Source organism: Acanthochromis polyacanthus, chromosome 3 (assembly GCF_021347895.1).
Source record: "Acanthochromis polyacanthus isolate Apoly-LR-REF ecotype Palm Island chromosome 3, KAUST_Apoly_ChrSc, whole genome shotgun sequence".
Taxonomy (NCBI): domain Eukaryota; kingdom Metazoa; phylum Chordata; class Actinopteri; family Pomacentridae; genus Acanthochromis; species Acanthochromis polyacanthus.
The window spans coordinates 24,004,964-24,032,679 of record NC_067115.1 but is presented as its reverse complement, the minus strand read 5'-3'; the positions used below and the strand labels follow the sequence as shown (position 1 = coordinate 24,032,679).

At 38.1% G+C, this 27,716-nt stretch overlaps 2 protein-coding genes across 4 annotated transcripts; one reads left to right on the top strand and one right to left on the bottom strand.

The window, feature by feature from the left end:
- The first annotated feature begins 2,884 nt into the window (after positions 1-2,884).
- On the top strand, positions 2,885-8,469 carry si:dkey-192k22.2 (uncharacterized). 2 transcript variants are annotated; one of them, XM_022206071.2, is made up of 10 exons: positions 2,886-3,207; positions 3,788-4,075; positions 4,741-5,037; positions 6,484-6,591; positions 6,678-6,746; positions 7,361-7,402; positions 7,479-7,517; positions 7,610-7,642; positions 7,859-7,906; positions 8,306-8,469. In XM_022206071.2, the coding sequence occupies exons 1-10, from the start codon at positions 3,120-3,122 to the stop codon at positions 8,365-8,367; spliced, it is 1,074 nt and encodes a 357-aa protein (XP_022061763.1). In that variant the 5' UTR covers positions 2,886-3,119; the 3' UTR covers positions 8,368-8,469. The 2 variants fall into 2 exon arrangements, with proteins under 2 accessions (XP_022061764.1, XP_022061763.1); XM_022206072.2 differs by lacking the exon at positions 6,484-6,591 and having other exon boundaries at positions 2,885-3,207.
- On the bottom strand, positions 8,470-26,693 carry fam114a1 (family with sequence similarity 114 member A1). 2 transcript variants are annotated; one of them, XM_022206068.2, is made up of 13 exons: positions 26,600-26,693; positions 23,937-24,251; positions 22,818-22,902; positions 22,057-22,289; positions 20,543-20,677; positions 20,209-20,361; positions 19,940-20,126; positions 16,567-16,652; positions 13,885-14,124; positions 13,607-13,746; positions 12,111-12,183; positions 11,302-11,355; positions 8,470-10,836 (listed from the first exon to the last, which is right to left on the bottom strand). In XM_022206068.2, the coding sequence occupies exons 2-13, from the start codon at positions 24,243-24,245 to the stop codon at positions 10,711-10,713; spliced, it is 1,821 nt and encodes a 606-aa protein (XP_022061760.2). In that variant the 5' UTR covers positions 24,246-24,251; positions 26,600-26,693; the 3' UTR covers positions 8,470-10,710. The 2 variants fall into 2 exon arrangements, with proteins under 2 accessions (XP_022061760.2, XP_022061761.2); XM_022206069.2 differs by having other exon boundaries at positions 19,979-20,126.
- Positions 26,694-27,716: the final 1,023 nt, after the last annotated feature.

Genomic DNA, 27,716 nt, shown 5'->3' with positions numbered 1-27,716 from the left:
TAATTGACAAAGTTAATTAAAATTTTACTTACTTACAGCACCTTGATTCAAGACTAATTACTTCTAATAATTAATTGGCAGTGTATTGACTGAATAGAATGCTCCCGATTATTATAACTGAAATAATCAATTTTTTCCAGGAAAATATTACTGAAAGTGCCGTCACTGTGACACTTCAGGAAGGTCACACACACATATATGCACTGGAATTGTACAAGCTGCAATTCTATCAACAATCACAGGTAGTGTGGTGGTAAATGCATTTCAGCTATTTGCTCAAATTATTTGGAAACGCCGCAAGTGTCGAGTAGCTTTGATTGGACATAAAAGCACAGAAAGTGATTTTTTTTTTTTTTTTTTTTTTTCATTTTTTGAATTTTGGCAGCTTGCATCCTTCTCTATAAGCTGCCGACTGAGCCCTGAGAGGAGCAGGCTGCTGTGGAGGGGAGATAAGGCTCCACCTGCCAGCCACACTCATCACAGTGTTTGTGGGTTTGAGGATGTGTGTGTTTGTCTGTCTGAGCCTCAGTGTGTGTTCCCGTCCAAGACCTGCAAAGATAAGTGGCTCTCAGGAACCCAGCCGTAAAATCTGAGCTTCACTAAACACCCAGCAGAGATCAAGTCAGATGGTACAAAGGGAAAATATATATTCTTTTCTGACTATATTAGAATATAAAAAGATAAACAGAAAGGTAATTTCTTCTCCAGCAGCAAACAAAATACTCGGCTGTGTCGCAAAATTAGCTAAAGGAAAGGAGGTGTAAGGAAAATATCTTAGAAGTGCAAGAAGCTGTTCTGTTTTAGTAAATATTAGTCCTGTAAGTATCACATAGCATCTCGTAACTATGAGAAACAATTTTAAATTCATGATTTAATATCTAACATACACTTTTGTTCAAAAAATTTGGAGTGACTTACAAATGTCCTGATTTTTGAAAGAATAGCAGTTTTTTTCAATGAAGATAACATTAAATTACTACCATTAAATTAATCAGAAATCCAGCGTAGACATTGTTAATGTGGTAAATGACTATTCTAGCTGGAAACGGCTGATCTTTAATGGAATATCTCCATAGGGGTACAGAGGAACATTTCCAGCAACCATCACTCCTGTGTTCTAATGCTACATTGTGTTAGCTAATGGTGTTGAAAGGCTAACTGATGATTGGAAAACCCTTGTGCAATTATGCCATCACATGAATAAAAGTGTGAGTTTTCATGAAAAACATGAAATTGTCTGGATGACCCCCAGACTTTTGAACAGTAGTGTATGTATACTGTTGAATAATTATATGATACAAAATCTTAATTATGAAGGCATTTGTCACATTTATAATGCAGCCTTAGCAGATTATATTTATTAGTATTAGCATGTTTTCTTTAAAAAAAAAAGAAAACAGCATTTTGTACTATAAAATACAGGGTATCAGAAAGCTTCTCATAATTGTTAAGTTGTATCTGACACTCAGGATTTATTACTCTGCTAAGGCATGTGGTGGACTTATGTGACGATTGGTGTACATTTGTCTGTCTGTTAGCCTTACTCAAAAACGGACTAACGGATTTGGATGAAATTTTCAGGGAAGGTCAGAAATGACACAAGGATCACTTGATTCGATTTTAGCAGTGATGCAGCTTACAATCTGGATCTACGGATTTGTTAAGGGTTTCCTTATCATTGCAATTATGGCACAGCGTCACTGTAACTATGGCAACAAGTGAACACTACATCAGCTGCCTGCTGATGATCACATGATTGAGATCCTATTACAAATCAGCCGCTGTGGACTTAGTCGGACTTATCCGTTGGGAATCATACAAGAAACAACTGATTAAATTGTGAGGATGTTTCTGAGTCCCATCAATTACTGCTGCCTGCTACATATTTAGGTGACACAATTTAGTATCCAAACTTAACGTACACATGAATAATACAAAGACTGAGCAGCCTTAGCAGATTATCATGCTCTCTGAGTGCTTTTCTTGTTATATTTACATGATACTAAGTCAACATTATGACATCCTTTCTTATCTAATGTCTAGCATGTTTTGTATTTGATGTGTCGTTGTAATCTTTTTTTTTTACATATAATACATATGCTCAGCAAAGTCATAAATATGATAAAATGCTGAACATATCTCATACTCGAGAAGAGGAAAATTATGCCTTCAGACTTTATTATTAAAAATTGTTTGCACAGTAATACTAATAACAGATTTTCTCATAATTCAAAATTCTGCTGCAGTGTCTGACAATTATGACTTTGTATCTGATATTTACTATTTAGTAGCTTACTTAAAATTGCATAGTTGTGTGAATACATAAAATGATGAGATAAACATAGGAAGCTTTTTCAGTATCATAAACTCATAATTACAAAAAAAACTAAGTTACAATCATGTAAAAGTTCCTCATAACTAGTGGATAATTGACGTAATTATGATAAAAACAATGAGACGAGAGATCAGACCAAATGAGTGTTGGTGTGATTAGTAGGAGTTTCTGGACCCATTCCATCAACATCAGCTAAAACAGCTGGTGCAGTTTACCACAGATGATCCTCGATTTCCACTTTTTTGCTATCATAGAGGTTTCTGTTGTTTGTTTCTGTTTTACACACACATATTTAAACCACAACTGGTTTCTCCATACAGATATACTACACACATACACGGCACATTATCAGCTATCTGCACACAAGAGCTAAAGTTATAAAAAACAACAGTCCAATAAAGTGTGTTCATCTCATCTGAGGAAGGCACAGTTGCTCTCACACCCAAAACATTTCTACTTACATTCTGCTGAGAAAAACTCTTTCTTGTCCCTGCAACTCCCCATTTCTCACTATTTCTGAGAAAATGACAGGAAGTGTAATAGGAAGTGAAGTTGCTTTGTATTGTGTGCATGTGTCTCACTGCGTCGTCGCCTGCCTCCACATGAACTATGAACATTATCTTTGGGGATCCTTAAACTCTGCCAGAGGCCGCTCTGATGGGCAGAGACAGAGTGTGAATGCATGTGTTTGTTTCAAGCTAAAGACGGAAGCAGACACCACGAGCCACAAGTCATGCCTGTGTCGGCGTGAACAAATGTGTCCGTGTGATCTTATGTCCGAACCATGACAAGAGCAGCTGTGACTAAACTTCTCGTCCTCGTGATCCTCGCCTTCATCATCTGCCTCCCAGAATTCTTCACCTTGTACAGAGGTGGGTCGTATTAACAGCTTCAGATGAATGTTTGTCCGTTCTGTCCACATGTCAGTGCGTCTGTGTCCACATGCTTCACTTTACTTCAGCAGTCTGGGTCTGTTTAAAGCATTAAAAATAAAGATATGTTGATTCTGGCTCAGTTTTCAGAGATGTTTTGTTCAAACTTAAGCACAAAGTCAAGCTTTAGAAGAAGCGAACCTATTTGTTAAGGCACTTTGTGTATGTAGACTCACTCTGATTCGACCTGCCTGTGTGCCTGTCTTTCTGAGATAAAAATCAGACCCAAATATAGCTCTATACAACACTGACTGACAGCTGCTTTGAAAATGCTTCCGTGTTGTGTTGCTTTGAAAACAGTGATCTTCATGAGAGCAGCTTTCTTTAACCTTTATACTCGTGTTGTGTTTGCCTTCAGTGGTGTTCTTTTTGTCTCTCTCTCTCTCTCTGTCAGATACAAACTGCAGCTTCCATTTTGAGATCTTGCTCTAACTCGGGAGCACTCTTGCTGTTTCTCCACCTTACGCCTGCTGAGAAATCGCTCTGAATTTTCTGTTCTTCATTCTCTTCATCCTTTCAGAGTCCAAAGTGAATTTCCTCTGCCTTCCTTACGAGCCCTGTGAACAAGGGGATCAGGTGAAGGAGGAGGGGGAACATGGGAAGACTGGAAATGCTGAAATTAAGAGAAAGGATGTGTGTGACCCTTCTAAGACTCAGTGGGATCAGGTCTGCACACAGGAGGATCAAAGCAACGCGACAGATTCAGCATCAGACTTCAGGAGAGGCAGAGACGATCCAAAAACGAGCTGGTTCTTGTGTGACACAGACACAGACATGACAGTATTATATGGAAGTAACTCATCACCAGGTATCACACGGTGAAATATCAAACACAACTTGCACTCTTTAGCAGAGCTAGCAGTGAGGCTCATTGTCCAGACTGAAATATTCTGCTAACAGCTAATAAATGGAAATTAAATTTTGAAGACTTTCATGTGGCCCAGAGGATGAATCCTAATGACTTTAGTAATCTTCTGATGTATTACAGTGAAAAAAATTAATGTTCATCACGGGATAAATTGCACAATCTTTGTGTAGCTTCATCTGGTCAGAATTTCAATTTGTCCAAAGCTTTGATTTATGATTAAATACTCGCAAACTAATGACATTTTCAGCAACCAATAGCTGACTCGGTTTTGTCCTCTTCGGCACCATATCCTCACTTTCATCTTTGCAAATTTAATCAGATGAAGTTAATTAGCATTAGGGCTAAAACCTAAAAGTTTAGCTGTTTCCATGTTACAGATAATTATTTTCCCAATTGAAGACATGCAATTCTGTGACTTAATTGCGGAAGAAATGTGTTTTTATGGTTCAACAGACTGGAAAATCTTCTTGAGAGAAATTATTTTCTCACACTTATGAAAGAATCTCATTGAGCTTAATTCATGTCACATCCACTAAACATCAGCATGTTAGCATTAGGCCATTTCAGGTCTCCATCAGTGCACTCATCTATCTGTCCATCCACAGCTGTAAAGTTACATCTGGAGATGTCCGTTGAGCTTCAACTCAGTGATGCAGAGAGCCTGAATCTCACCCTGTACGGCCGCAGTAATCACAGCTCCTTACACCTCCACCCACCCGAGGAGGAGGAGGACGAGCAGAAGGGTGATAATGAAGGACAGAAGGAGGCTTTCTACTGCTGTCTCCCTCTCCTTCCCACCTCTCAAACAGCCAATCAAAGCCGCTGTCTCCTTTGGCTCGCCAATCAAACAGTTTTGACTGCAACAGCAAAGGAAAAGCTGCCATGGAAACGGACACAGAAAGGTTGGTGTCGGGATGAAGGAGCAGAGCTTCTTTGTTGCCCGTCTGGCCGGCGTGGCTTCGCTGGAAGATGGGAGAGGAGATGAGAGGAGAGAGGGGACAATAGGAGACGAGGAAATTGGCCAATCAGTTTTCATTTCATTCAAAACTGCCCCCTCTCTCTCTCAGTCCACAATGGAGTCATTTTTTTCAATAGAGCAAATTTCCTTCAATTTCTCTTCTCTTGACTCCAATCTCAGTTCCGTGACTTTGTTTCTCCTCTCTCCCTGTACTGTATGATCTTCCCAAGACTACAGTACATCTTAATCTCGCTGTACCTCCAAGCCTGTATTGATTTTGGATTGCTTTCTGCCTGTTCAGCTCTCCAGCACTCCTCCACGCTTAAAGCTACCACTATGTCATATTTTCCAGTGTGCATGATGAAAACTGGATATCCATCTCACACACAGTTTTTCTGCCCCATTTCCACCAGACTTTTTCCATACGCTCCCCTGCCTTTCCATTTCTCTTTGCACTTATTTCTCATTTTCTGTTTCTTTTGTTTGTGTGTCTTTTTTTAAATTTTTGTTTTTTGTTTTTCCTGTACTTGTTTTTCTAATCTCTCTTTTATCTATTCTTTTTAGATGAAAATATGCTTTCTCGTCACCATGATAAGATCATTTAAAGTTATTTAACCCTCATGTCCCCCTGCGGGTCAAATCAACCTGTTTTAAAGTTTAAAAATGTAGAAAAAAATAGATTTTCACTGTGAAACTTCTGATGTCCACATTTTCAACATTTTTGGGACATTTTTGAACATTTTTTGGTGGAAAAAAGAAATGTTAAAAAAAAATGTTCTTTAAGAACATTCACAAAAAAAAAATCAACCAAAATCCAGTGAAATTTGCTGGATTTTGGTTGATTTTTTTGGTGAATTTTCTTAAAGAAAATATGAGAAGTTTTACTGATGTATAGGTATCACTTTAGATATTTTTAGGATTTTTTAGAAGATTTTTTTTTTTAAATTACAAAAATTTTCTCGCCAAATTCAGAATTTTTTTTTTTACTTTTACGGGAAACTTTTATGGAATTATTGGTATTTTCTTCACAAAGGTTTTGAAAATTTAAAGTTTCAAAATATGGAAAAAAAACATCATTTTAGATATTTTTAGGATTTTTTTGGAAGATTTTTACTAATTTTTTGAAAATATTTACAAGAATTTTCTTGCCAAATTTGGGAGATTTTTTAAAATAAATTTTTAAGGGAAACTTTTAAGGAATTATTCTAATTTTCTTCCTGAAGGTTTTTCAAATTTTCAGAAAGATGGGGAATTTTATTGCTGAATTTTTGGATTGTTTCAGACAAGGAAACAATATTTTTTGGAGCCGTAAATGAAGACGAAAGGAGGGTTCAAACACTGACAGTGAAAATTGCTGCAGACTTAGATCTGTTCTGTGTTCGTCCTCCAGATGAGTGGCGGTGTGTGCTCAGAGTCCTCTGGCTGGCTCTGCTGTGCGTCGTGTTCCTCACTATAGTGGCAGTTGTGATCAGACAGATCTGTGAAAGATGCTTTTGCAGTAAGACACACAAAAACACAGTCACTGGATGAGTTTGATGTTTCAAAAATTACATGGAAATGTTTCTCTCTCTTTTTTCCTCCCAGAAAAGCCCAAAGTTCTTCCTGTTGTTTGTAACTTTACTGGTCACCGTTTAAATGGGAAACAAGCAAAAGGTGTGTGTCCTGAATATATTTGTTCTTCTTCACATTTCCCTTACTTTGGATTGTAACAGCATATGCAAATACCTTATAAAGCTAGACACACTCTCACACTTTCTCTTTCAAACCCTGCAGTCAAAAGTTCATTTAAAGGTGAGCTTGGTATTTTGGAGTAATCAATTCAAAAACTTCTATTCCTCCAGGGGCAACTTAAGGACAGCACATTCGCAAATGGAAATGCACATAAAAATCATTTCACACACATGAACTCAATCTAAAAGGACAAATGCTATAATGTAAAAATAGATCTGCAATGCACAAGGTTCAAAAAGCTGCTGAACAATATCCGACACTACAAAGAGTGTCAAAAAGTGAAAGTGTATTTCCATCTGTGCTCGAGGTAAAGTGACAATCTCTTGTGCTGCAGCTGTTCACCAGTTTCCTTCCGTTTTCCTTTCTTTTTTCACATATAGTAAATCTAAAAGACAGTCCTGATGACATCGACTTAAAGTAGCAATATATTAATCATGCATCACTGTGTCGAACATCAGCCCAATTTCCATTATACAGGACAGATTCAAAAAATAATCATCTGATAAACTGTATGCTTCTGATGTTCTTTCATCCAGATGGAAAGAAGCAAGCAGAAAGCATGACTCTCACTTCTAAAGGTAAATTGTACAATAAAACTTATTTCATAGTAAAATATCTGTTTAGGGATTCTAACAAACTCTCATTGTCCAACAGCGACAGCCCTCCATTCATATGGGTTTCAGGGTCGGCCAGGTCAGTTATTAAATATAAAGAATTCTCACTCATTTGATTAATGTGTCGTTTTAATCCTCTGACTACTTTTGTTTTTCTCTTTTAATGAATAGGACTCTCAACAATTGAAGAAGCTGACAGCCAAAGTACACACACACACACACACACACACACACACACACACACACACACACACACACACACACACACACACACACACACACACACACACACACACACACACACACACACACACACACACACACACACACGTTGACAAATTCTAAAAAATGAGTCAGATCACATGCACATGTGTTTCTGTGAGTTTGTGCATGTTAACAGTCCTGATGTCCATTTTCCAGATGACATAGAAATGCTGCTGGATGGAAACGTGGAGCACTGCTATACTGGTAAACTCACTAGTGGAACAATCACACAAGTACAAAGAGGCAACATATAGTTAAAGCTCTCCTTTGATGAACACAATTAGAAAATGTACAGGTGCTGCTGGAAATAAAAAAACATGCACTGTACTTAAAGGTGGCCTATGGAGTTCAGAAACTCCACAGGGTACCTTTAAGAACAGCTACATGTGCATTAGTACCAAATACACCTAAATGTGACTCATCATGATTTATATGTTGGTTGTAGTAGATTATACAATATTTTATGTTGTGTATTGAGCATTTATAAGATAAATTTCAAGATTAAAGCCTAGCAGAGACCACACAGTGTTAGGATTTACCATCAATTCATTCTAATCCTTTAGAACTGTCATCTAACTCATGTTTCATCTTAACTACCTTTAGCAAATCTGCATCATCGTGGCCATCCCTCCACCTCCTCCCTCACAGAGGATCTGGCCTGGTGACACAAAAGAAGCTAGACGAGCACAGGAACCAGCTCAAAGCACACGGGAGGAAAACAAAAATGACACTCTATGATCAAAATAAAACTATTGGAGGCACCCGAAGATGGTTAAAGCTTGTTTATTTTCTACATCACATTTCAAACAGTCTTAGGGCGCTTTATTAGAAGACAGTCTTAACACATTAGGAAACTGTCCAAAGTTAAATAAATGAAAGGCCTTCAAACATTTTTCAGTCTGCAATACAAATCATTTTTTTTGCTCTAAGGGAGACGCAAAGCTGATAAACAGCCTCGCCCCATCTGGTTACAGCTGAAAGGAGCCAAAACATTTTGACAGGACTGACTAATATTTTCTTTGCTTAATAGCTTTCTTGCCTGCCGAATGCATCTCTGAAAGGGCAGAAGTAAGAAGAGTACTTATCTTTCAGAGATCTAAATAGCTGCAGGCTGGAAGTTAAGAAGCAATCTAATTCCACAGTCAGAAGAAACAGTGGTCAAAGAAAAAATGTAAAATGGTTGCGATATGCATCTCTGGGGAGCAACAAGAATAGAAATCTAGATCCTGGCAAAGCTGTTTAAGGCTTTAATATGAAGGACAAAATTAAATTAAAAAAACATCTACTTGAATTAAATGTTTTCCTTGGAGTGTTTGCTCTGAAATCCGACAAAGGACATGACATACGAAACACCAGAAAAGATTCAACTTAGCATAAAGACTGAGTTGCCAGGTCTGTGGTTTTAATGCAGAATTGGGCCATTTCTGAAGAGTTAGATTTTTTTCCCAGAGGTCATGTGAACAAATTTAGCATACTAATTACATGAATAACATCTACAGTATCAATAAGAATCCACATTTTTGTTGAAATACTCATTTATGCGCAAATCCTACCACACGAATTCCAGATCAGCACATACACACGTTGTTTGAGTTTTGCTACTGTCCAGGTTTTGTCACACAGACCTGGCAACCCTGCATTAAGCCCAGTAAGGGGAGGAAACAGCTAGCTTAGCTTTGTCTGAAAGCAACAAAATCCACTTACCAGCATCTTTAAAGCTCACATGTTAACATACTACCCAAATAACTTGTGCATTTAAGCAGCTACAATTCATGTTTTTATAATAATTATGTTTGAAATGACAATGTAAAAACAATGTGACAATATGACTGAGGTGGCTTAAAGGCAATTATGGCCTGGAGTTTTAGCTCTAATTGGCTTTACACTTGTTTATAATGAGTTTTATCTCATTTTTAGTGACTATCTGATTGAGATAATAATATATTTAACATCTAAAGACCAAAAACGGAGCCAAACAAGAGTGGCGCTTCATTTCTTATGTTGCTCCAAAACCACTGGATGTATAAATAAGCAACTGTTTGCTAACAACTTCAGTATACTGATTAAAAAAAATGACATTCTGTGGCTTTACAGGGACTGTTTAAAATGATTTTTGTATTCCATAATATTTCTTAGCTATGTGTAGCCAAGCTAGCTGTTAGCCTGGTTTACAGACGTCATGCTAAGCTACGCTAACTGGTTGCTGCTCCATGTTTCATGTACAAAGAGTGGTATCACTCATCTAATTCTTTGCAAAAAGAGACTAAACAAATTTCTCAGTGTGTTGCATTATTGTTTTAAATACACAGTATAAGTAGAGATGAATTCACTTAGGCTGCACCTTTAAGCAAAAAAGGAAAAAGAACATTTTAAAACCAAACTAGATGTAACTGAAATGCAAGGTAGTGTTGCTTCATATAATTTAACACATAAACAAAACAACCAAGAAATTACCGTGTATAATCATTAATAGTGGCACTTCATCTCAAACCAGATTAAAACAGTTAAACTGGACAGACGTTTTCACTAGCGTGAGTCAATGCTCTTTCTGTTGAAATCCCAACGGTTCATAAGGAGTGCAAAGAAAGCTTAATATACATTAATGTAGAGTCCCTTCAATACAATCAGTATTTTTCTGTTTTGGGTTCAGCTTTTGGAGATGATATTTGCTGTTTGTTTACGCTGAGCTTGAACACCGTTTGGTTCTTTAACGCAAAAATATCAACGGCAAAACGGACAAAATAACATTCAGAGACACAAGATGGTAGAGACACACATACATCCTGCATGTGGGTCACTTTTGTATACATCCGTTAATTAAAATTGCTATCTTAAAGACTATGTTCTCGCTATATTCTCCATATATAACAATATCTTCTGTCCGTTTCTACTGTTTGGCACTTAATGTAGGTTAAAGCACTTGATGTGGAATGTCTATTCTCTATAGTTTACTGTACAATAGGTACATTAAGACAAGCTGGTGAGCAGGTAGTGTGTGTTTGTGTGTGTTAATGCTGTATCTGCTGTGCTGCATCTGCGGCGGGTCGGCAGTGTTGACTCTGGATGTGGGAGATCTGCAGGATGGGCATCAGCAGCTGGAATGCATTATGGATGTAATTGGTGCTGTTGGAGCCCTGTGGACAGGAGAATCATCATCTTCATCATAAGTAAAACTAAACTGTGCAAAAAATAGTTTCTAATACCATTTATTTGGCAGCATGTACATACAGTGCAAGCGTATAGAGTAGAATAGAAAAATAAGGATGGAATATCTTTACCCACAACTCTAGAGAGGTAAAGAATGTGATATTTATGACAATACATGTAAAATTTATATAACAGAGCATAAACACATTAAAATCTGAAATTAAATTTGCAGCATTTCTGTCAATTTTGTGCATTTCGAAGTGTATTTTGAGCATTTTTTGTGTTTTTGTCATCTTGCGCATGCCTCACCTGATTTCCTTTTAGCAAATTAAACATGTTCAACTGTCTCATCAGTGACATTGATTATCAACACACTTCAAGCAGCCAATCAAAACGCTGCTAGAATGAGATTTATGCGTCATTAATTTGGTCATTTGGGCAAAAAGTCTCACCTCCAGCAGCACACTATCGACCAGTGGATTCAAGTCCTCTGCTTTCCTCTGACCCTGAAAGAAACACGGCAGCAGTGATTAGATCAACGTGAGATCAGTCAATGTTCTCGCCGTCTCCGGTGTCTTGACTAGGAATGAACGGTATGGTGGGAAAACACAACAGCAAACATCAAAAATGTTTTTCTCATTGTCAACAAAGCTCATAGACAACAAAAAAGAAACTAACGATAAACTGCTGACGTGCTTTCTGTTACATCTGTACCACAGAACTGCATTTTTGCCATTGAGGCAACTTTTGCAGTGGCTGACATTTCTTCTTTACAGTGAATTCAACTACAGTAGCTTACTTTGAGTCAGTCTTACTCAGTTGCACACTAAATATGTATCAGTTCGCAGCTGGAAATAGTCCCCAGCAAATATATTATCTGATGCACACTAGCTAAAAACTGAATTGTCCAGATATTAAGGGAAATTTAGTATTTTATGAATGAAAGTATAAATTTGTAACCTGTTTCTAAAGACTGAAATATTCACCTTCAGCGGGAGCAAATAGGTTTGAGGCTACCCAGCAAACACTGATCACACAGGGATGGAGTGTCTCTGCATAAAGTGGTAATGTTCAGATGCCAAAAACTGAAACAAGGTAATGAAGCTGGTTTTGGTTGTTTGTCTTGTTGTTCCTTCTTGCTAGGTCTATAACTATTTTTTATGTTCTTAAAAATACAAAGAGTGAATGCAGGCAGAAAACATAAAGGTGACCTTGCTAGAACATCCAGGAACCCCTAATGTTCACACACACTCTCACCTACCCCGACAAGAAGCAGCGTATCAGAGAACTTTTTGGCCAAACAGTCCACCTCCTTACACATGGCGCATGTCAACCTGGAATAACAAAATGTAGGGTTAGAATACACTCTTCTAAGTAGTGCTCTTCTTACACAAAAACAAATTTGTAACTGTAGTTTAAACCTCTTTCGGACATCTTTCCCATTAATCTGACCGCATCTCAGTGTGCTGGCTTAAAAGTCACGACGGTAATCTTAATGGGTTTGACCTCGTAACATTTACATATAACTATAAACATGGCACAAGTCTGAACTGCATGCAGTCACACTAAGAGATAAGCACACAGAATCAAGGAAGAAAAGCAATAAGGAAATAGGAAGTCTATACAGTTCACTTGTATTTCTGGCAACATTATTATCGCCGTTAAATTAACATTACTGAGTGATCTTTGAATTGTAAACCTGTATGTCAATAACAATAAAGCTAAAATAAAGCTAATCAGTTATTTGGACAGTTTGATCACCTTGTAATTTGTTTAGGTTCAGTGTGTTGTTTACTAGTAGCTGTTGAACCTTGATTTATTGTCCAATCCATACATAATGCTCCTATAGTGCTTTTACTGTGGATCTCCCCATCGCTGTTGTGGCTCTGTTTGAATAAAGCTCTGTGAAACGCTAGTTTAAAAGTGAGCGACACTACTGTTCAAAAGTTTGGGTCACCCAGACAATCTCATGTTTTCCATGAAAACTCACACTTTTATTCATGTGCTAACATAACTACACAAGCGTTTTCTAATCATCAATTAGCCTTTCAACACCATTAGCTAACACAATGTAGCATTAGAACACAGGAGTGATGGTTGCTGGAAATGTTCCTCTGTACCCCTATGGAGATATTCCATTAAAAATCTGCTGTTTCCAGCTAGAATAGTCATTTACCACATTAACAATGTCTAGATTGTATTTCTGATTAATTTAATGTTATCTTCATTGAAAAAAGCTTTTCTTTCAAAAATAAGGACATTTCTAAGTGACTCAAAACTAGAACGCTGTCACTTTGTCAGTTCGATGAAGCAGCAATTTTACATCTCCCAACAGTGAAACAGGCTTTAGTGAAGATATAATACATTCTCTAGCCTCATGAGCCTAATCTCAAACTTTAAAATTAGGTCTTAACCCACAAGAAGCTGTGTTTGAGACCTGTCAAAGACTTTTGCCCAACACCACGTTTTCTAAAAAGGTCTAAAAACTAATTAAGCTGCTCCTCACACAGACAAACAGATTTACTTCCATCACTTCAAAGGACATTGCAATGGCTTAAATTCTTTTCCCTTTAAACTTACCATTATCATACTCACTCCTGGTCCAACCCTCTCTAATCAAATTATGTCATGTCAAAGAATGTAAAAGTAATGATTTATTGTTATGGTTATGTCCCCAAACAGGCGTCAGGTGAACACGGTGTTACTGTGGAAACTGTGTGACTGTAGCCATATGGGTACACTAGCACAAACACGAACCTGGTGAGGATGTGTGCCTGGTCTCTGGCAGGTTTCTCTAGATCCTGACCGTGGAGGATGAGCTCTGCCACCTTGTGGAGCTGCTCGATACTGCGAGCCGTCACTTCGGCCAGACTGCCGACTGATGACAGGTAGACAGCCTGAGGAGAGGCAGATGAAGATGAACAAGCACACACAGAATAACTACATCAAATCAAATCAGGCGGTGACAGCGGGAGGAAGGGCGACAGAATTAAACATTAAAAGAGGAAGTGGCAACACTGTTGATTTGACCTCACCTCTACAGATCTGGGGTTGCTCTCTTTCTCTTTCTTCTCCTCCTCCTCCTCTCCTGCCTTCGTCTCCTCCCCCTCACTCTTCTTGTCCCTCTGCTCCTCTTCGTCTTTCCTCGTCTCCTCCTTTTTGTTCTCTACAGGCGAGGCCTCTCCTCTTGGCTGGTCCTGCGTTTCCCTGCCAACTGTCTCCGCAGTGACAGGCTGTTCCACCTCGCTCACCCAGTCGTGGGCCCTCATTCGTGCCTGGAGATGCATAATTACCACCCATCAGCTCTGCGTGGAGCGAGATCTGCATTCTGATGTATGCTAATTAGATGCATATACGTGATTATATGCTAATGTGGGTTCTACTGTATATATGTGAATTTGATTATGCAAAAGGACTTCAAAGGTGATAACTTTTATATTATGTGTGCAACTGCAGAAGGAGAGACTGGATGTTAAAAATGCAATAGGTGTGTGTGTTTCTGTAGCTCTGTGGACCACATTTCCGACAGGAAGGATGATGTTTTATCCATGTGTGTTTATGATAAGTGTATTTCTGAAATGACTTTGTAATGAGGAGCTGCACTTCACTTTTTTGATTCAACTTTAATTCAGTGTCTAATTTCATGGATAACCATAGAAAAGGAGCCCAAAGTTGTTACATTAAAGCTAAGGTAGGCAGTATTTTTTCAATGTTTAAGCATAGCTCTTCAAGTGCAGTTTCTTTTAGTACAATCACAGCCATAACACTAAACAGATCCTTAAAAAGAAGCCATTAAAAACTTACAATTGATTGGTTCCATACAAATAAGAAATTTTGAGTACTGGGTCATTTAGGTAGAATTTAGTTTTGTTAGTTTTTCTTGTAAACAATAAACAAAAAAAATATCATTTGCATTTGTTTGTGTCTGTCTAATGCAGCCACACCTTTTGAAACACAAACAAGATTTTTCCACAAATATTTCATAATATTTGAGATTATGTAAACTTTTAAGGGTGTCCGAAAACCTTTCTCCGCCACTGTATGTGCTGTTCTACAGTGCAGATGTACAGTTGGTACAAACCCTGAATCACTGGCAGAAAATCCTGCAGGAAGAGTCCAGTTTTAGCAAAAACTGTCAACACCACAAAGCAACCCAAAAAAAAAGAAAGACAAACTTATCTCACCTGAGACTGAACCACGGCGGTCGAAGATACCGTTCAGCTACACAAAAAGTTGGACGACAACAAATTCCTCGGCTAGCTCCCTGACAGATTATTCTAGACGAACCTATCAGTCAAGCTTGGTCTTTCTTAACTTTATTTATTTATTTCTGTCTTTACTTTGAACTGGGCATTTACTACTGACGGTACTTTAAACCAGGATATGTGAACCCTAACCATTCAACTATCAGGTTGCTCCTGTGAAGCTTGTTTTGGTTGCATGTGTATCTACCTGTGCCAATCTGATGGGAGAGGCTTAGGTTACCAGGGGAAGAGCTGTAAAAAGTTTAAGATTTTTTTTATTTAAAAAAATACAGTCCTCATTTTGCAGCTTAGTGTCCCACATTTTTAAAGGCTGAAACAGAGCCAGTAGGAGGTGCAGAAGACTCGTTCCACCTAAATTACAACACGTTGAAATGTTGTAGAATTTTTTGCCAAATTCAGACAATGACTGCCAGCTTAAGTATCTGTGAATCACATGCCAATAGCAATAGGAAAGGCTGGAGTGTTCTGGTGAACCAATAGTATAATTCATACACATAATCAGTTACTGCATTAACTAATTACCTGTTCAATTTTAGCAAGTTAAAATTAGTTTATTTTTAAAAATGGTGAATATGGAATGGTGCACTAGGAAAGAGGAGTGCAAAGTGTTTTCATTTTTGATGGATCTGAGCATCTGTATCCCTCGTGTAGAATGTTTTGAAATGGAAAGATGAATCCTAAAATATTCATTACAACTAGTAGCTCTATCGCTACATTCAGAGGATCTTCCTGTCGGGGAGATAAGCACTGGATTGCATCCCAGTAAGCTCTAAAAGTAATATATCTGAGTTTCTTGTTATAAACACAGCAAACACGTTGATGTGTTCATAATACATAAAGCATAGTAACTGCTTTACCAAACTGTCCTTTAAGGAGAATCTATTTAGTGTACTTATTGTTTTTCTCTTGAAACTGTTCTTGCTTTTATATCAATGATGTGCATATACCTTACCACATACTTTATGAAACACAAACTAAATGATTTACTAATTTATCCTGAAAGTCAATGGATATTCTTCAGATGGCTGGAAAATTAGTGCATAAATACACGACCGTTCAAAAGTTTGGGGTCACCCAGACAATTTCATGTTTTCCATAAAAACTCACATTTTTATTCATGTGCTAGCATAATTGCACAAGGGTTTTCTAATCATCAGTTACCCTCTCAACACCATTAGCTAACACAATGTAGCATTAGAACACAGGAATGATGGTTGCTGGAAATGTTCCTCTGTACCCCTATGAAGATATTCCATTAAAAATCAGCTGTTTCCATCTAGAATAGTCATTTACCACATTAACAACGTCTAGACTGTATTTCTGATTCATTGGCAAAATTGTTTTTCTTTCAAAAATTAAGGACATTTCTAAGTGACCCCAAATGCTTGAACGGTAGTGTACATGTGTGTGTGTTTGTATTACTCCATTTGCGTGTGTGTGTGTTGGTGTCACCTTATTGAGTTTGTCTGGTGTAGCAGCAACATGAAGCTCAAACAGCAGCTCCGTCAGAACACTTACAAACTCCTCGCCGTCAGCAGCTGACAAAAACACACAAACACATCCACCCACGTCACGTCAGCACACTTCAATTTACACAACATACACTAACGACATTGATGCTACATGCAGGTTTGAATGGTTTGATTTCCCCCATGCTGAAATCATGACAGTAATATTCTTGTTTGCCTTCAGCAAACAGCCGATTCTTGTTTTCATTCCAACTTAATTCAAGCTCCTGAGTCTAAATTACAGCCAGAGCTTCATATTTGAGGCGCACACATGCAGAATTAACATCTTAATCTGCCAGATTGTTTCTGTTGGCTTTCCTTGAGTCTGTGAAGTGAACGTGTCAGTGGCCCCTGAACACCAACACTGGATCAGGCGCCGTGTTCAGCCCTCCAGATAAAGGGACACCTGACTGCTTTGAACTGTGCACTGCTGTGACATCGCCTCGAGGTGCCTGTCACAAGTTCATATAAACCCTTTACAATATGAAGTGAGAAGAGGCTGGTGACATATGATAAAAACCAAAACTTGGCATCACATGGCATCCCCTTGACACAGAGTTTCACTTTGGTAGAAAATTTTGTAATTCTTTGGCAGAATATCAGTAACAAAACGCCTCCAATGCCGATCCTCATGAGGATCTAAGTTTTTCCAGGCAATTGTGAAGAGAAAAAATAATTTGAGTGTGTTACAAAACAATGAGACAGATACTATTATTCAAGACAACAGTTACACTTATGAGAAATTCGATTTTCTAACTCTAACACAAGGAAAATGGATTTAAAAGTCTATATTTTGGACAGTTTAAAGCTCTGTTGACAGGTTCTCTGCTAAAATGTATTAGAAACGGAATCCTTTGTGGCTGCTGCTCTGCTTCTCTGCTTCTGACCTCAATCATGACATAATGTCACAGGCTGACAGCTGAGTTAATGTAGCGATTAAAACAGAATTGTTAGTTCGGATAGAGATGTTTGGGATTAAAACCCGTGTAGTTATGGTGATTTCTGGGACATCAGTGATCATGCTGCCGGTTAAGTCTGTCTGTCATACTCAGTACTGAAACAGTGTTTTGCTTGAGCTAAAGGAATGTAGAATATTATTAGGAGTTTGACTGGCTCAGAGAAGGAGGAGGATTATACTTTTTTTCCCTCTTCTGGTGCAGAAAGGAGGATATTCTGCATGTTTCAGGAAGCTCAGGGGGCTCTTTTAACTTGTTCCTCATCCAAAATTTATACATTCTCTGCTTCAATCATCGAGTGTCGGTAACAACCACCATCAACAGAGAGCAGCTAAAATATTCACCATTTTGTCATGTTTGCTATGATACATCAGAAAAGGTTACTGCAGTTTCTTAAAGGAGAGAGATTATTAACAACTCTATCACACCATTTTTCAACTGAAAATTAAGACTCAGCCTGCACTCTAACAATACTCCTACAGCACCTGTGACTGAGGAGTCTGGTTTAGCTTTTCCTGAAGGTTAGATGGACAGGAGTTAGTTCCAGGAGTGGAAGTGGACAGAAGTTAAACAAAGGGCAACAATATATTTTCATTGTCAAAGAAGTCAGACAGCATCTTTCATGTTCTTGCAATGAGATGTCGTCATTCTCTATCAGTACTTGTGGAGGTAATACAGATATGTATCAGTATCACAAGGTGTGAGGGGAATAAAAGATACTCAATCAATTTGGTGTTGCGCTTTCACAAGGTTGTATAGGAAGTAATAGCTCCTCCATGTACAATAACGCAGCGCCACAGTGTCTTTTGTTAAAGCGTCGCTGCACAGTAAACACCCACATATTCCAAACTCCACATGACTAGTAAACAGATCTCTGTGCATTAAACTGACGGAGCACCCGATATAAAACTCTGCAGCTCATTCTTCCAGCCTCAACGCACCAAAGCTGAGGAAACTGACTGTGACAAAAAAATAAATGAGGATATTTTGGAAAATGGCCAGTAGTAATAATGTTCAGCTTCTGCAACTTCACATAAATGGAATAAAACATCAATATGTTCTGATAAGGTCACTAATGAGCAACGGCAGACTGAAAAGCAGTGTTTGAACACTCTGTTTCTTATCTGACTACGCTCTGTCTGACAGCACTGTCTCAGAATTAGGAGAGCTAACCTCCTGGTTTCTGGGATGATTCCTGGAGGAATCTTTCAAAGCTCAATTCAGAGAAGAAGTTGCTAGAGGAACCTTGAATAACTCACAAGAGGATCCTGGAGGAACTTTATTGAGAGGAGTTCCAAGATTTGGTGTAGAGTTTCTTCTATACCTGACGCTTCACACCAGATTTTCTTTATACGACTGTGAATACTGTCTGGAATAATGATTTTGAAGATGATAATAATAATGAGCTAAAAATAATATTTAGCTAAAAGTAAAAACAATAGTAAGCTCAAAGTAACAAATGGTGAGTTGAATCCAACAGTTTGTTAAAAGTAATAAATAATTTTCTAAAAGTAACAAATAGCTGGTTATATTTAATAGTTAGCTACACGTAAAACAATATTCTGAATGAAATAAACACTTAGCTAAAAGTAAGAAACAGATAGGTAAACTTAAACATTTGCCTAAAGGTTATAAATAATTGACTATAACAAACAGTTAGCTAAAGTGACAACTACTAAGAAGCTATTTTCTAAAAGTATCTCAAATTAAAAACAGTTAGCGAATAGCTAATATAGTACTTTTACCTATTCAGTAGTTTTAGTCAACCATTTAATCCATTTCTTTCAGTTAATTCTTTAATCATTTTCCTAAACAATTTATTGATTTATTTTTATCAAACTATTTACTATTTTTTGTTAACCATTTTAATCTGTTATCCGCAGTCGTTACTTTCAGCCAACTAATTGATACTGTTAACTAACTATTAAGAACTATTTATAATAAGAGCTAGAATAACAATAAAGAGTTTCAAATTAAGTATTCTCTGCTGCAGAGGTTCCTCAAGGAATCATTTTCAGCTCAAAAGGTTCCTCCACAGCGGAACCCCAACAGGGTCCTTCAGGCTCTTTTATTTCTAAGACTGTAGTAGGACACAGTCAGAAGTTTTCTCTCTCGCTGCTGTAATCCCCCCAAACACTGACATCACAGCGTGCTGACCACACCGTAAAACACATTTCTGCATCACTGCTGCAGGTTCAAACCGCTGGATGGAAATTCGACCAAAGTGAAACATAATTTCAGACCGTGGCTCTTGTGATCCTTCATCAGTTTGTGTCCCTTGACAAAATAAGCTACAGGCCACCTGATCCTGGGTCAGTGCTCAGGGGTCACTTCCACCTCTACCTGGTCTGGGTCACTTACATAAGGGGGTAGAACAGTGTAATTGGGAACTTAGATCACCGTTATCCTTCGTCTGTCCTCCTGCTTCTCCCTCTCCTTCCTCCTCCTCCTCCTCTTCTTGCTTGATGAAAATCTCTTTAATGAAAATCAGCTCCTTCTTCACCTCCTCCTGCTCCTCTTCCGCCAGAGAGGAGAGGAAGGCTTGGACCTAAGAAAAGACATATGACTACTTTATTTCAAACAAGCCGTGTTTCTGAGAAGAGCTCATATTTCTGACACTCATGTCTCACCCTCGCTTCGCTCTCATTGGACAGGATCTCCAGGGCCTCAAGGTGCGACAAACCTTGGTAGTCATCAAAAAGAATACCGTAGTGAGCTGTGGGAGCGCTGATTGGCTGATTACTCAGACGTGCACGCTCCTTCTCCTTGGCTTCCTTCAGCATCTGAAAAATCACAATGTCAGGTTTAACTTTAGAGGACGTACACACAGACTTCCACTGAAAATCTAAAAATTATTTTGTCCACGCACTAAATACGAAAGTTGTACACTTCTTTGTTGTGTGTAGGAAGTTGTTTTAGCTTTGTGTGATTATTTCTGAGCTTTGTGTGTTTGAGTCTACGTGCCTGACTCAGTGAAGCCGTCTTCTGCATCAGAGTTTTGGTCTTTTTGAAACCTGGGTCACTTTCAGCAAGAACAGTCATGGTCTTCTTTCCAATGAACTCCAAGGCATCCAGACCTCCACTGATCACCGACTTACCCTGCAAGACAAACAAACAAGGCATAAATAATGAGGAAAACTATCAAAACGGCTCTGCAAACTACAGAAACCCATTCTGCCAGACAGCTTTAAAATTATTTGTGAATGATCAAAAATACTCCACATAAATTAAAATGATAACACGTTTAGCATCACAAACATCATGGTCAAAATCTTAAATTCTGGGTCAAATCATAAGGAACCAAGATAGAGTTTTAATGTATCAATTTTACATCTAAACATTTCATATTTGTATAAAACATATGTGGCATTTATTAATTACATTTGCACTTACCACCCCATAATGTTTTGCATTACAATTGTAGCTCTGTAATTCTACTTTTACCAATTAGTTGAAGTTAAATGTTCTCTTTTTGTTACAGCCAGACCTCCATCAGGTCTTTGGCCAAATAAATATTTATATTTTTTATTTATTCCCTAAGAAACTATGAACTCCAGCAAAATTAGATGATCTTGAAATATATATTGATACTTCAGTAGCAGATTTACATAGGAATTGAACTAAAAAACACTTCTAGACTGCATCACTTCACTGCAACAACAAACCCTTGCTTCCAATTATAGCTATTACTGTAAACAATCCAGGAACCACTGTGTAATTTTTGACGCAAACTAACAGAATTTAAACATGAATGTTTTTACAACTGATATTTTCCAGCATTAAAATAAGTGTTTGTTCTGGTGATGCTGCTTTTGTTTGTTTGCAACCTAAGACCCCGGACTAGACGATTATAGACTTCTGTGTAAAATGTTAAGAAATTTATTTTTTTTAAAAATTGCATTCTACATTTTTAAAAATCTTTTTATTTATATACTGTTTCTTTTAGCAGCCGCTTATACTGTCACACGGCCTTAGAGCAACATTACATAATCAAACAGTCAAGGTTTTTATAAAGATGATACCAGCTATCTGATGGCAGTTTACAGAGCAGAATTTATACATGAATAAATACTGTTCAAAAGTTTGAGGTCACTTAGAAATGTCCTTATTTTTTGAAAGAAAAGCTTTTTTTTTCTTTTTTTTTTAAAAAGATAACATTAAATGAATCAGAAATACAGTCTAGACATTGTTAATGTGGTAAATGACGGCTGATTTTTAATGGAATATCTCCATAGGGGTACAGAGGAACATTTCCAGCAACCATCACTCCTGTGTTCTAATGCTACATTGTGTTAGCTAATGGTGCTGAGAGGCTAACTGATGATTAGAAAACCCTTGTGTACAAATATGTTAGCACATGAATAAAAGTGTGAGTTTTCATGGAAAACATGAAATTACTTTGGTGACCCCAAACTTTTGAACAGTAGTGTATATATATATAGTGTCTTGCTATCTATGTATTTATGTTATCCACTCACTGTGTTCTGCACAGCGTGTGTAATTGTAGAAAAAACTCCTCTGCTAGAAGCTGCAGCAGCATTTGGCGAAGACGACTCCCCACAGCTGGAAACGTCCGTCTCTCCACTTTCACCGCCTCCATCTTCCTTCTCCTCTGCTCCGTCCTCCTCCTCTTGCGCCTCCTCTCCTACTGAGGTCCTGTGGAGACGAAGAGCCTCTCCTGCCTTCACCTTCACTGAGGTCAGGCTCTGACCTGCACGCAGAAATGTGTAAAGTTAAAGACTTGCAGACATGAGGAGGGACTGTGTGTGAGTGGGGTTTATTCTCTGTTGGAAGTAGTACACAAGATGTGAGTCAAAACACATCAGTAATCAAAATGTGTGCGTTGTTCTGAGACGACAGTGTGAGTAACCGACCATGTGAAGGGTGGTGGTGTGATGTTATTGAGATATACGAAGAGGACACGACGAAATTGATGCACTTGGTTGTTTGCTAGAACGGAGTCACAAATTACTGGGCCAAGAATGAAAAAGAGCTTAACAGAGAAGCTTGAACCGTTGCCAACATTTTCTCACACAGTGTGATGGTGTGAGTGTCAGTTTCAGAGAGGTACAGAACTGCTTGGACAGAGACCTCCTCCCCAAACCAATGTCAGGAAGGGGTTTCCAAAGCAATATGACAAGCAGTTTGGACAGCAGCACAAGTAAAGAAAGGAGCAGGAAGATGGAGAAACTGAATCGACGGGCATACAGGAAATAGGCAAAAAGTTCAGAGGACATACCCACAGTAGAGGTGGCACTGCTCAGAAGAGACTTCCCCCATGAACTCCAACCTCCCCAACCTTTTTCTTTCTCTTGGAGAGACTTCTGCACACAATGACACACATTTACATCACAGCGTATGGTCAGTAAACAAACCTTTTCTGCACACAAATGCAACTAAAAAACCTTTTCACCATCAGTTAATTGTTAAGCCAATAAATTGTCAGAGAATAGTAAAAAACTGAACATTAGAACACCCAGAGTCTTATCTTATTTCACTATCACTTCACATAAAGGAAAGCAAAAAATCTCCATAACTGACAAACTGGAACCACCTGTAATTGGGATCTCTGCTAGGAAAAATGTAACAAAATATTAAACTGATTGTGTAAATGATAAATCTACTCACAATTTCAGCCCTGAACTGAATTACATCAAACTTAGACAATCACAAATGGTTGCTTTTAGTTTATTGTAGATAAATCTGTATGCATGAACAGCATATGTCGACTGTTCATTAAATAGATACATGTTTGAGGTCATTTAGAAATTGTCCCACAGCAAACAGCAGTGGAGTTAGTTTACCTAGGAATTATTGCAAAACTGACACTGGATGGTACAATATAAGGTATTATTATTATTATTATTATATTGAGTTAAATTCTGAAATATTAATAATAGCACTGAGCTCACAAATCTAGATTGACTTAAGCACATCCTCAAAGCTCATTGAATCGTGACAGGAACTGCAAATAAGAGTCATAAATAACTATCTTCAGAAAAACAAGGAGTTCTGCAACAGATGGTCTGAGCCCACGGAGCCCTGATCTAACCTCATGGAGTCAGCGTGACATAAAACTAAGAGACAGAAGACATGGAGCAAGCTTGGATACACACAAGAACTGTGGTGGTTTTACCAACATGCAGAGCAACCTTCCTGCCAAATACCTTGAATGAACTGGTGCCGTTTGAAAGGCAAAGGGTGCCATTCTTTCCCTCTAGTGCACTTTGGATGCCAGTACTTAAGTAATGAAAAATCTTAATTGCGTTATATAAGCATCTTTACTTCACTAAAACTTTCCCACGGGGCTGTCTGTCCAGAAAATGAAACTACAAGTGGATAAACTTGTGCTACAAACCTCTGCATCCTCCTCTGCAGCGTCGGTGTCCGGCTCCAGGCTCACTGGTTGGTCGCATTCAATCACATGACCCTCAGCGGGAGGCTCTGATTGGTCCACCGATGGGTCAGTTGTGGTTGTGGTGGTGGTGGTGTCATCTTTAGCCGTCTCCTCTGTGGACTGTGGAAGTTCCACACTCTCTGGGATGAAAGCAGGCTGCGGTGGGGCCGAGGGCGCCGCTGGGACGTCAGAGCAGGAGTCAGGGTCAGCGTGGGGGTGCTGGGCAGGTGGAGGGGTGGGGTCTGTGGAGGGGTCTGCAGCCTGGGACATGGTGATCTGGAAGAGACGGACGCTTTTAGTTGAGTAAATGCTGATCTGTGCTACTTTAACCCTTAGATGCATAAGTGGGTCAAAAATGAACCGGTGAGGTCGCTTTCTTGCAGTATCTTTGTAATGAAGAGTTTTTACCATTTCATATTCCAGCTATTTCTCAAAAAACATGTTTTTGATATCATTCTATTTAAATTTTTAAGTTACCTTCTATACTTTTAAAGAAATTATAATATTTGTATTACTTCTCTGACCTCTTTATCACTGATAACATCATACAAGAGGTGATGAAGTGCACAAACATGGAGGGAAAAAGTGGAAAACTGTCAACAAAATGGATGTTGGCATTCTTTTGTTGCTGTTCTGTGTAATATTCTTCTTTGCCAATGATCAGAATGTTCAAAATCTGTTATAAAGTCAAAAATAAACATATTTCAAATGTTAAATCATTTTTGTGTTTACAAAAACATGATACAAATAATAATAGATATGATTATTCTTAACCAAAATGACAAAAATGGCAAAAAACACACTGATTCTTATTCGGTTAATTTTTGACCTACTTATGGAAGGGTGTAGGTCCAGTCACTCGTGCATCTAATGGATAAAAGTCCCGTATTGCCCCATTTTCTAGAAAATTAATAAAAAATTTCACAGTGTGTCTTTTCATTTTCTTTTTAACTCAAACTTCCATAACGATGATTCATTTAATCATGACTGTATAAAACCCTGTTCTTAACCAATGAGCTGCTGCTGGCCCCGCCTCCTTCAGGAAGAAAACAGGCCGTCTGATATTACTACTATTTCTTATTTAGGTTTAAGGTGGCACTTGGGTCAAATTGTTATTCACTTGCAAAGCTGGGAGGTTAACTAGTTTTGTGAGGGCTTGAGAAAAGGCAGACGTAACCACAAACTAAACAAAAATGAATTTTCATTATTTTTGACCTTTAACAATAAATATTTTTCACAGAAATCAAAACTAAAGGGTGTTTTATTTATTTTTTTGAAGGTGACAGACTAGCAGCTTGGAGTAGCAATTAGTTTCATCTCTGGCGATAACAAAACACCTTCTTGTTTCTCTCACAATTATTTTTAACACATAATTTAAAATGAGAAACTCTTGAGGCTTTGCACATTCGTTCATGCGGTTGTTTTTTTTTAAATTATGCTGGAGGATTAAACCTCTCTGTGGGATTAAGTTCAGTGCATCTCTGCTGCTGTAAACAAACAATAATTGTGTAAAATTCTAACATTAGGCGTAAAAACTGAGGGAGATGTCACTCAAACGCAGCCTGAAAGGAGGTTTAATCAGGAAGCACAGCTGAAAATATCTGTGGGTGGACTATGGCTGCAGGGGTTTGAATGCAAAAACACAGCCTGACATGTTCCCCTCTAACCTGCAAACACAAAATAATGATTTTATAATAGCGACTGCAAGACACCTAATCACAGTCCTCCAAATAAGGCTAGCACAAAGTTCAAACATGCAAATCTTTAAATCAATGCAATCTGAGTTTGCAAACATTTCATCACAAGATAACTGCTCATGAGCTCACCACAAATACCTCACATTTATTTTCTATTTTTATCACCAACAAAGATTTAGGAACAAAACTGTGACATACTGAAGTTTTTTGCTCAATGAATCAGCCATAAAATCCAGTAAAATAGTGCTGTACGGTTGACAGTTCAGGTTTAATGCCTCCATCTTGTGGTCAGCTGCTGCACAGACATTCACATGATTGTCATCTATTGTCAGTGCTATTGATTTCAGGATGTTTTCTGGCAGCAAAAATGTCATTTAGCAAAAATTTAATCTCTGAAAAACCTGCAACGTGGTAAATAAACTGCTGTTAAATATGCTTTTTTGCAATTTCAAACAAGAAAATGCTACCCTAACAGCCTGTAAAACAAGTTATAATAAGTATTAAGTGATGTGGAGCGATGAGAATGACATTTTAAGTAATTCTAACAATTAAAATGACGCACTGGATGCTGACAGATGGAGAACTGCTGCCTGTGAACTACAGTGACACTAAAACCGGTGAAATGAAATTTAAACGACTCCTCTGCTTCCTTTACCGCTGTTTGCAACATTTTTACAGAATGACAACCGAACATAATGAACCGTTACATTGTATTTTTAAAAAACTAGCATGACAGATTGTGTTTTTCGTTAATTTTAGTTTCTTAACTACAAAAACAAACACATTTTCAGCGCCGCGGCGAACAATTTAAGCGATAAATGCCGGTCTAGTTGCATATTTATTCTGGTAGCCAGTTGTTAAAGCCTAGAGGAAAGTTTAAAAACGCAAAGACAGTTTTGTTTTTGTGAAAGTGACAGTGCAGCTCACCCGGTCGGTGCCAGCGGCTCCTGTTCCGCCCCGCCACGTCGGCAGGCCGCTCAGAGGCTGAAGAGTCGCCGCGGACAAGATAGTTCACCGCCGGAGCAGCCCGGAAGTAGCCAGACTTAAGGGTGACAGTCAAAGGAAACTTAACTTTAATGGTCATGCAAGAATTGGAGGACATTTTACATACAACACATCAAATTTCAAATAATCCATAATACTAAAACTTGCAGGTGTTGTGTAAATGTACTTTTCCTTAGACCAAATCTAAAAAACAATAAAATAAGAGAAAAGAATGTTTGAAATATCTTCAAAAATTCCAAATAAGTCTGGAGTTCCCCCTGAAATACCATTTTTCTCTTGTCCCACCCCCTGGTGACCGAATTGAATCTAAAGTAAGCAGTTAAAATTAAATATAAAATCTCCTGTTTTTGCTATAATATTTTAAATTGATGTTTCTTGTAGTCGTCGGAATATTTTTTAAACAATATAATATTTTAAATAATAATTGTTATGTATGGAACGTGTGTCCTACAACAACCCTGTTAGCATAACCTTTTCAGCTGATAGAAAAAGAAAACAGTGAATCACATGAAACACTGGAATTAACATAATCAAACAATTTTTCAATAGAATGGGTGGACACAAGCTATGTCCTCTCTTCTATTTTCACTCCGCCAAGTAATGCAGCGGAATTATGTGACTATAGGCGTACGTTTGTCCATCTGTCTGTCTGTCTGACTGTCTGTGCTCAACATTACTCAAAAACGGACTAATGAATTTGGATGAAATTTTCAGGGAAGGTCAGAAATGATACAAAGCTTTTTCAGTTGTGTAAAAAGATTGAATTAGTTCATGTAGAACACAATGGAGGTAAAATAACGCAGATAGATGAGGATAATTGCTTCTGCAGACAGCAATCAGTTTTTGGCACATACTGCTCCAAGTCAAGATTCCCTTAACTTTTCCCTTAACTTCCGCGTTAAGGGGAAAATTGAGGGAAAATGACTTCAGCGTCCCAGAAGGTAATAAAGCTTTAGCCGTGAGCGGCGCACAGAGAAACGGGGTTTGCACAGTTCCAACGAGGCTTCACAAACTTATGGAGCAGTTTTTCTTCAATATA

Bases quoted from the DNA above. Each gene is read 5' to 3' on its own strand.
- si:dkey-192k22.2 (XM_022206071.2), top strand. From the start codon at position 3,120: ATGACAAGAGCAGCTGTGACTAAACTTCTCGTCCTCGTGATCCTCGCC. The intron at 6,592-6,677 runs GTAAGACACACA...TTTTCCTCCCAG, and splicing joins CTGTGAAAGATGCTTTTGCA to AAAAGCCCAAAGTTCTTCCT. The intron at 7,643-7,858 runs GTACACACACAC...TCCATTTTCCAG, and splicing joins TGAAGAAGCTGACAGCCAAA to ATGACATAGAAATGCTGCTG.
- fam114a1 (XM_022206068.2), bottom strand. From the start codon at position 24,245: ATGTCCCAGGCTGCAGACCCCTCCACAGACCCCACCCCTCCACCTGCC. The intron at 16,653-19,939 runs GTAAGTGACCCA...TGTTTTTGTCAG, and splicing joins ACACTGTTCTACCCCCTTAT to CTGCTGACGGCGAGGAGTTT. The intron at 10,837-11,301 runs GTGAGACTTTTT...TCCTGTCCACAG, and splicing joins TCGATAGTGTGCTGCTGGAG to GGCTCCAACAGCACCAATTA.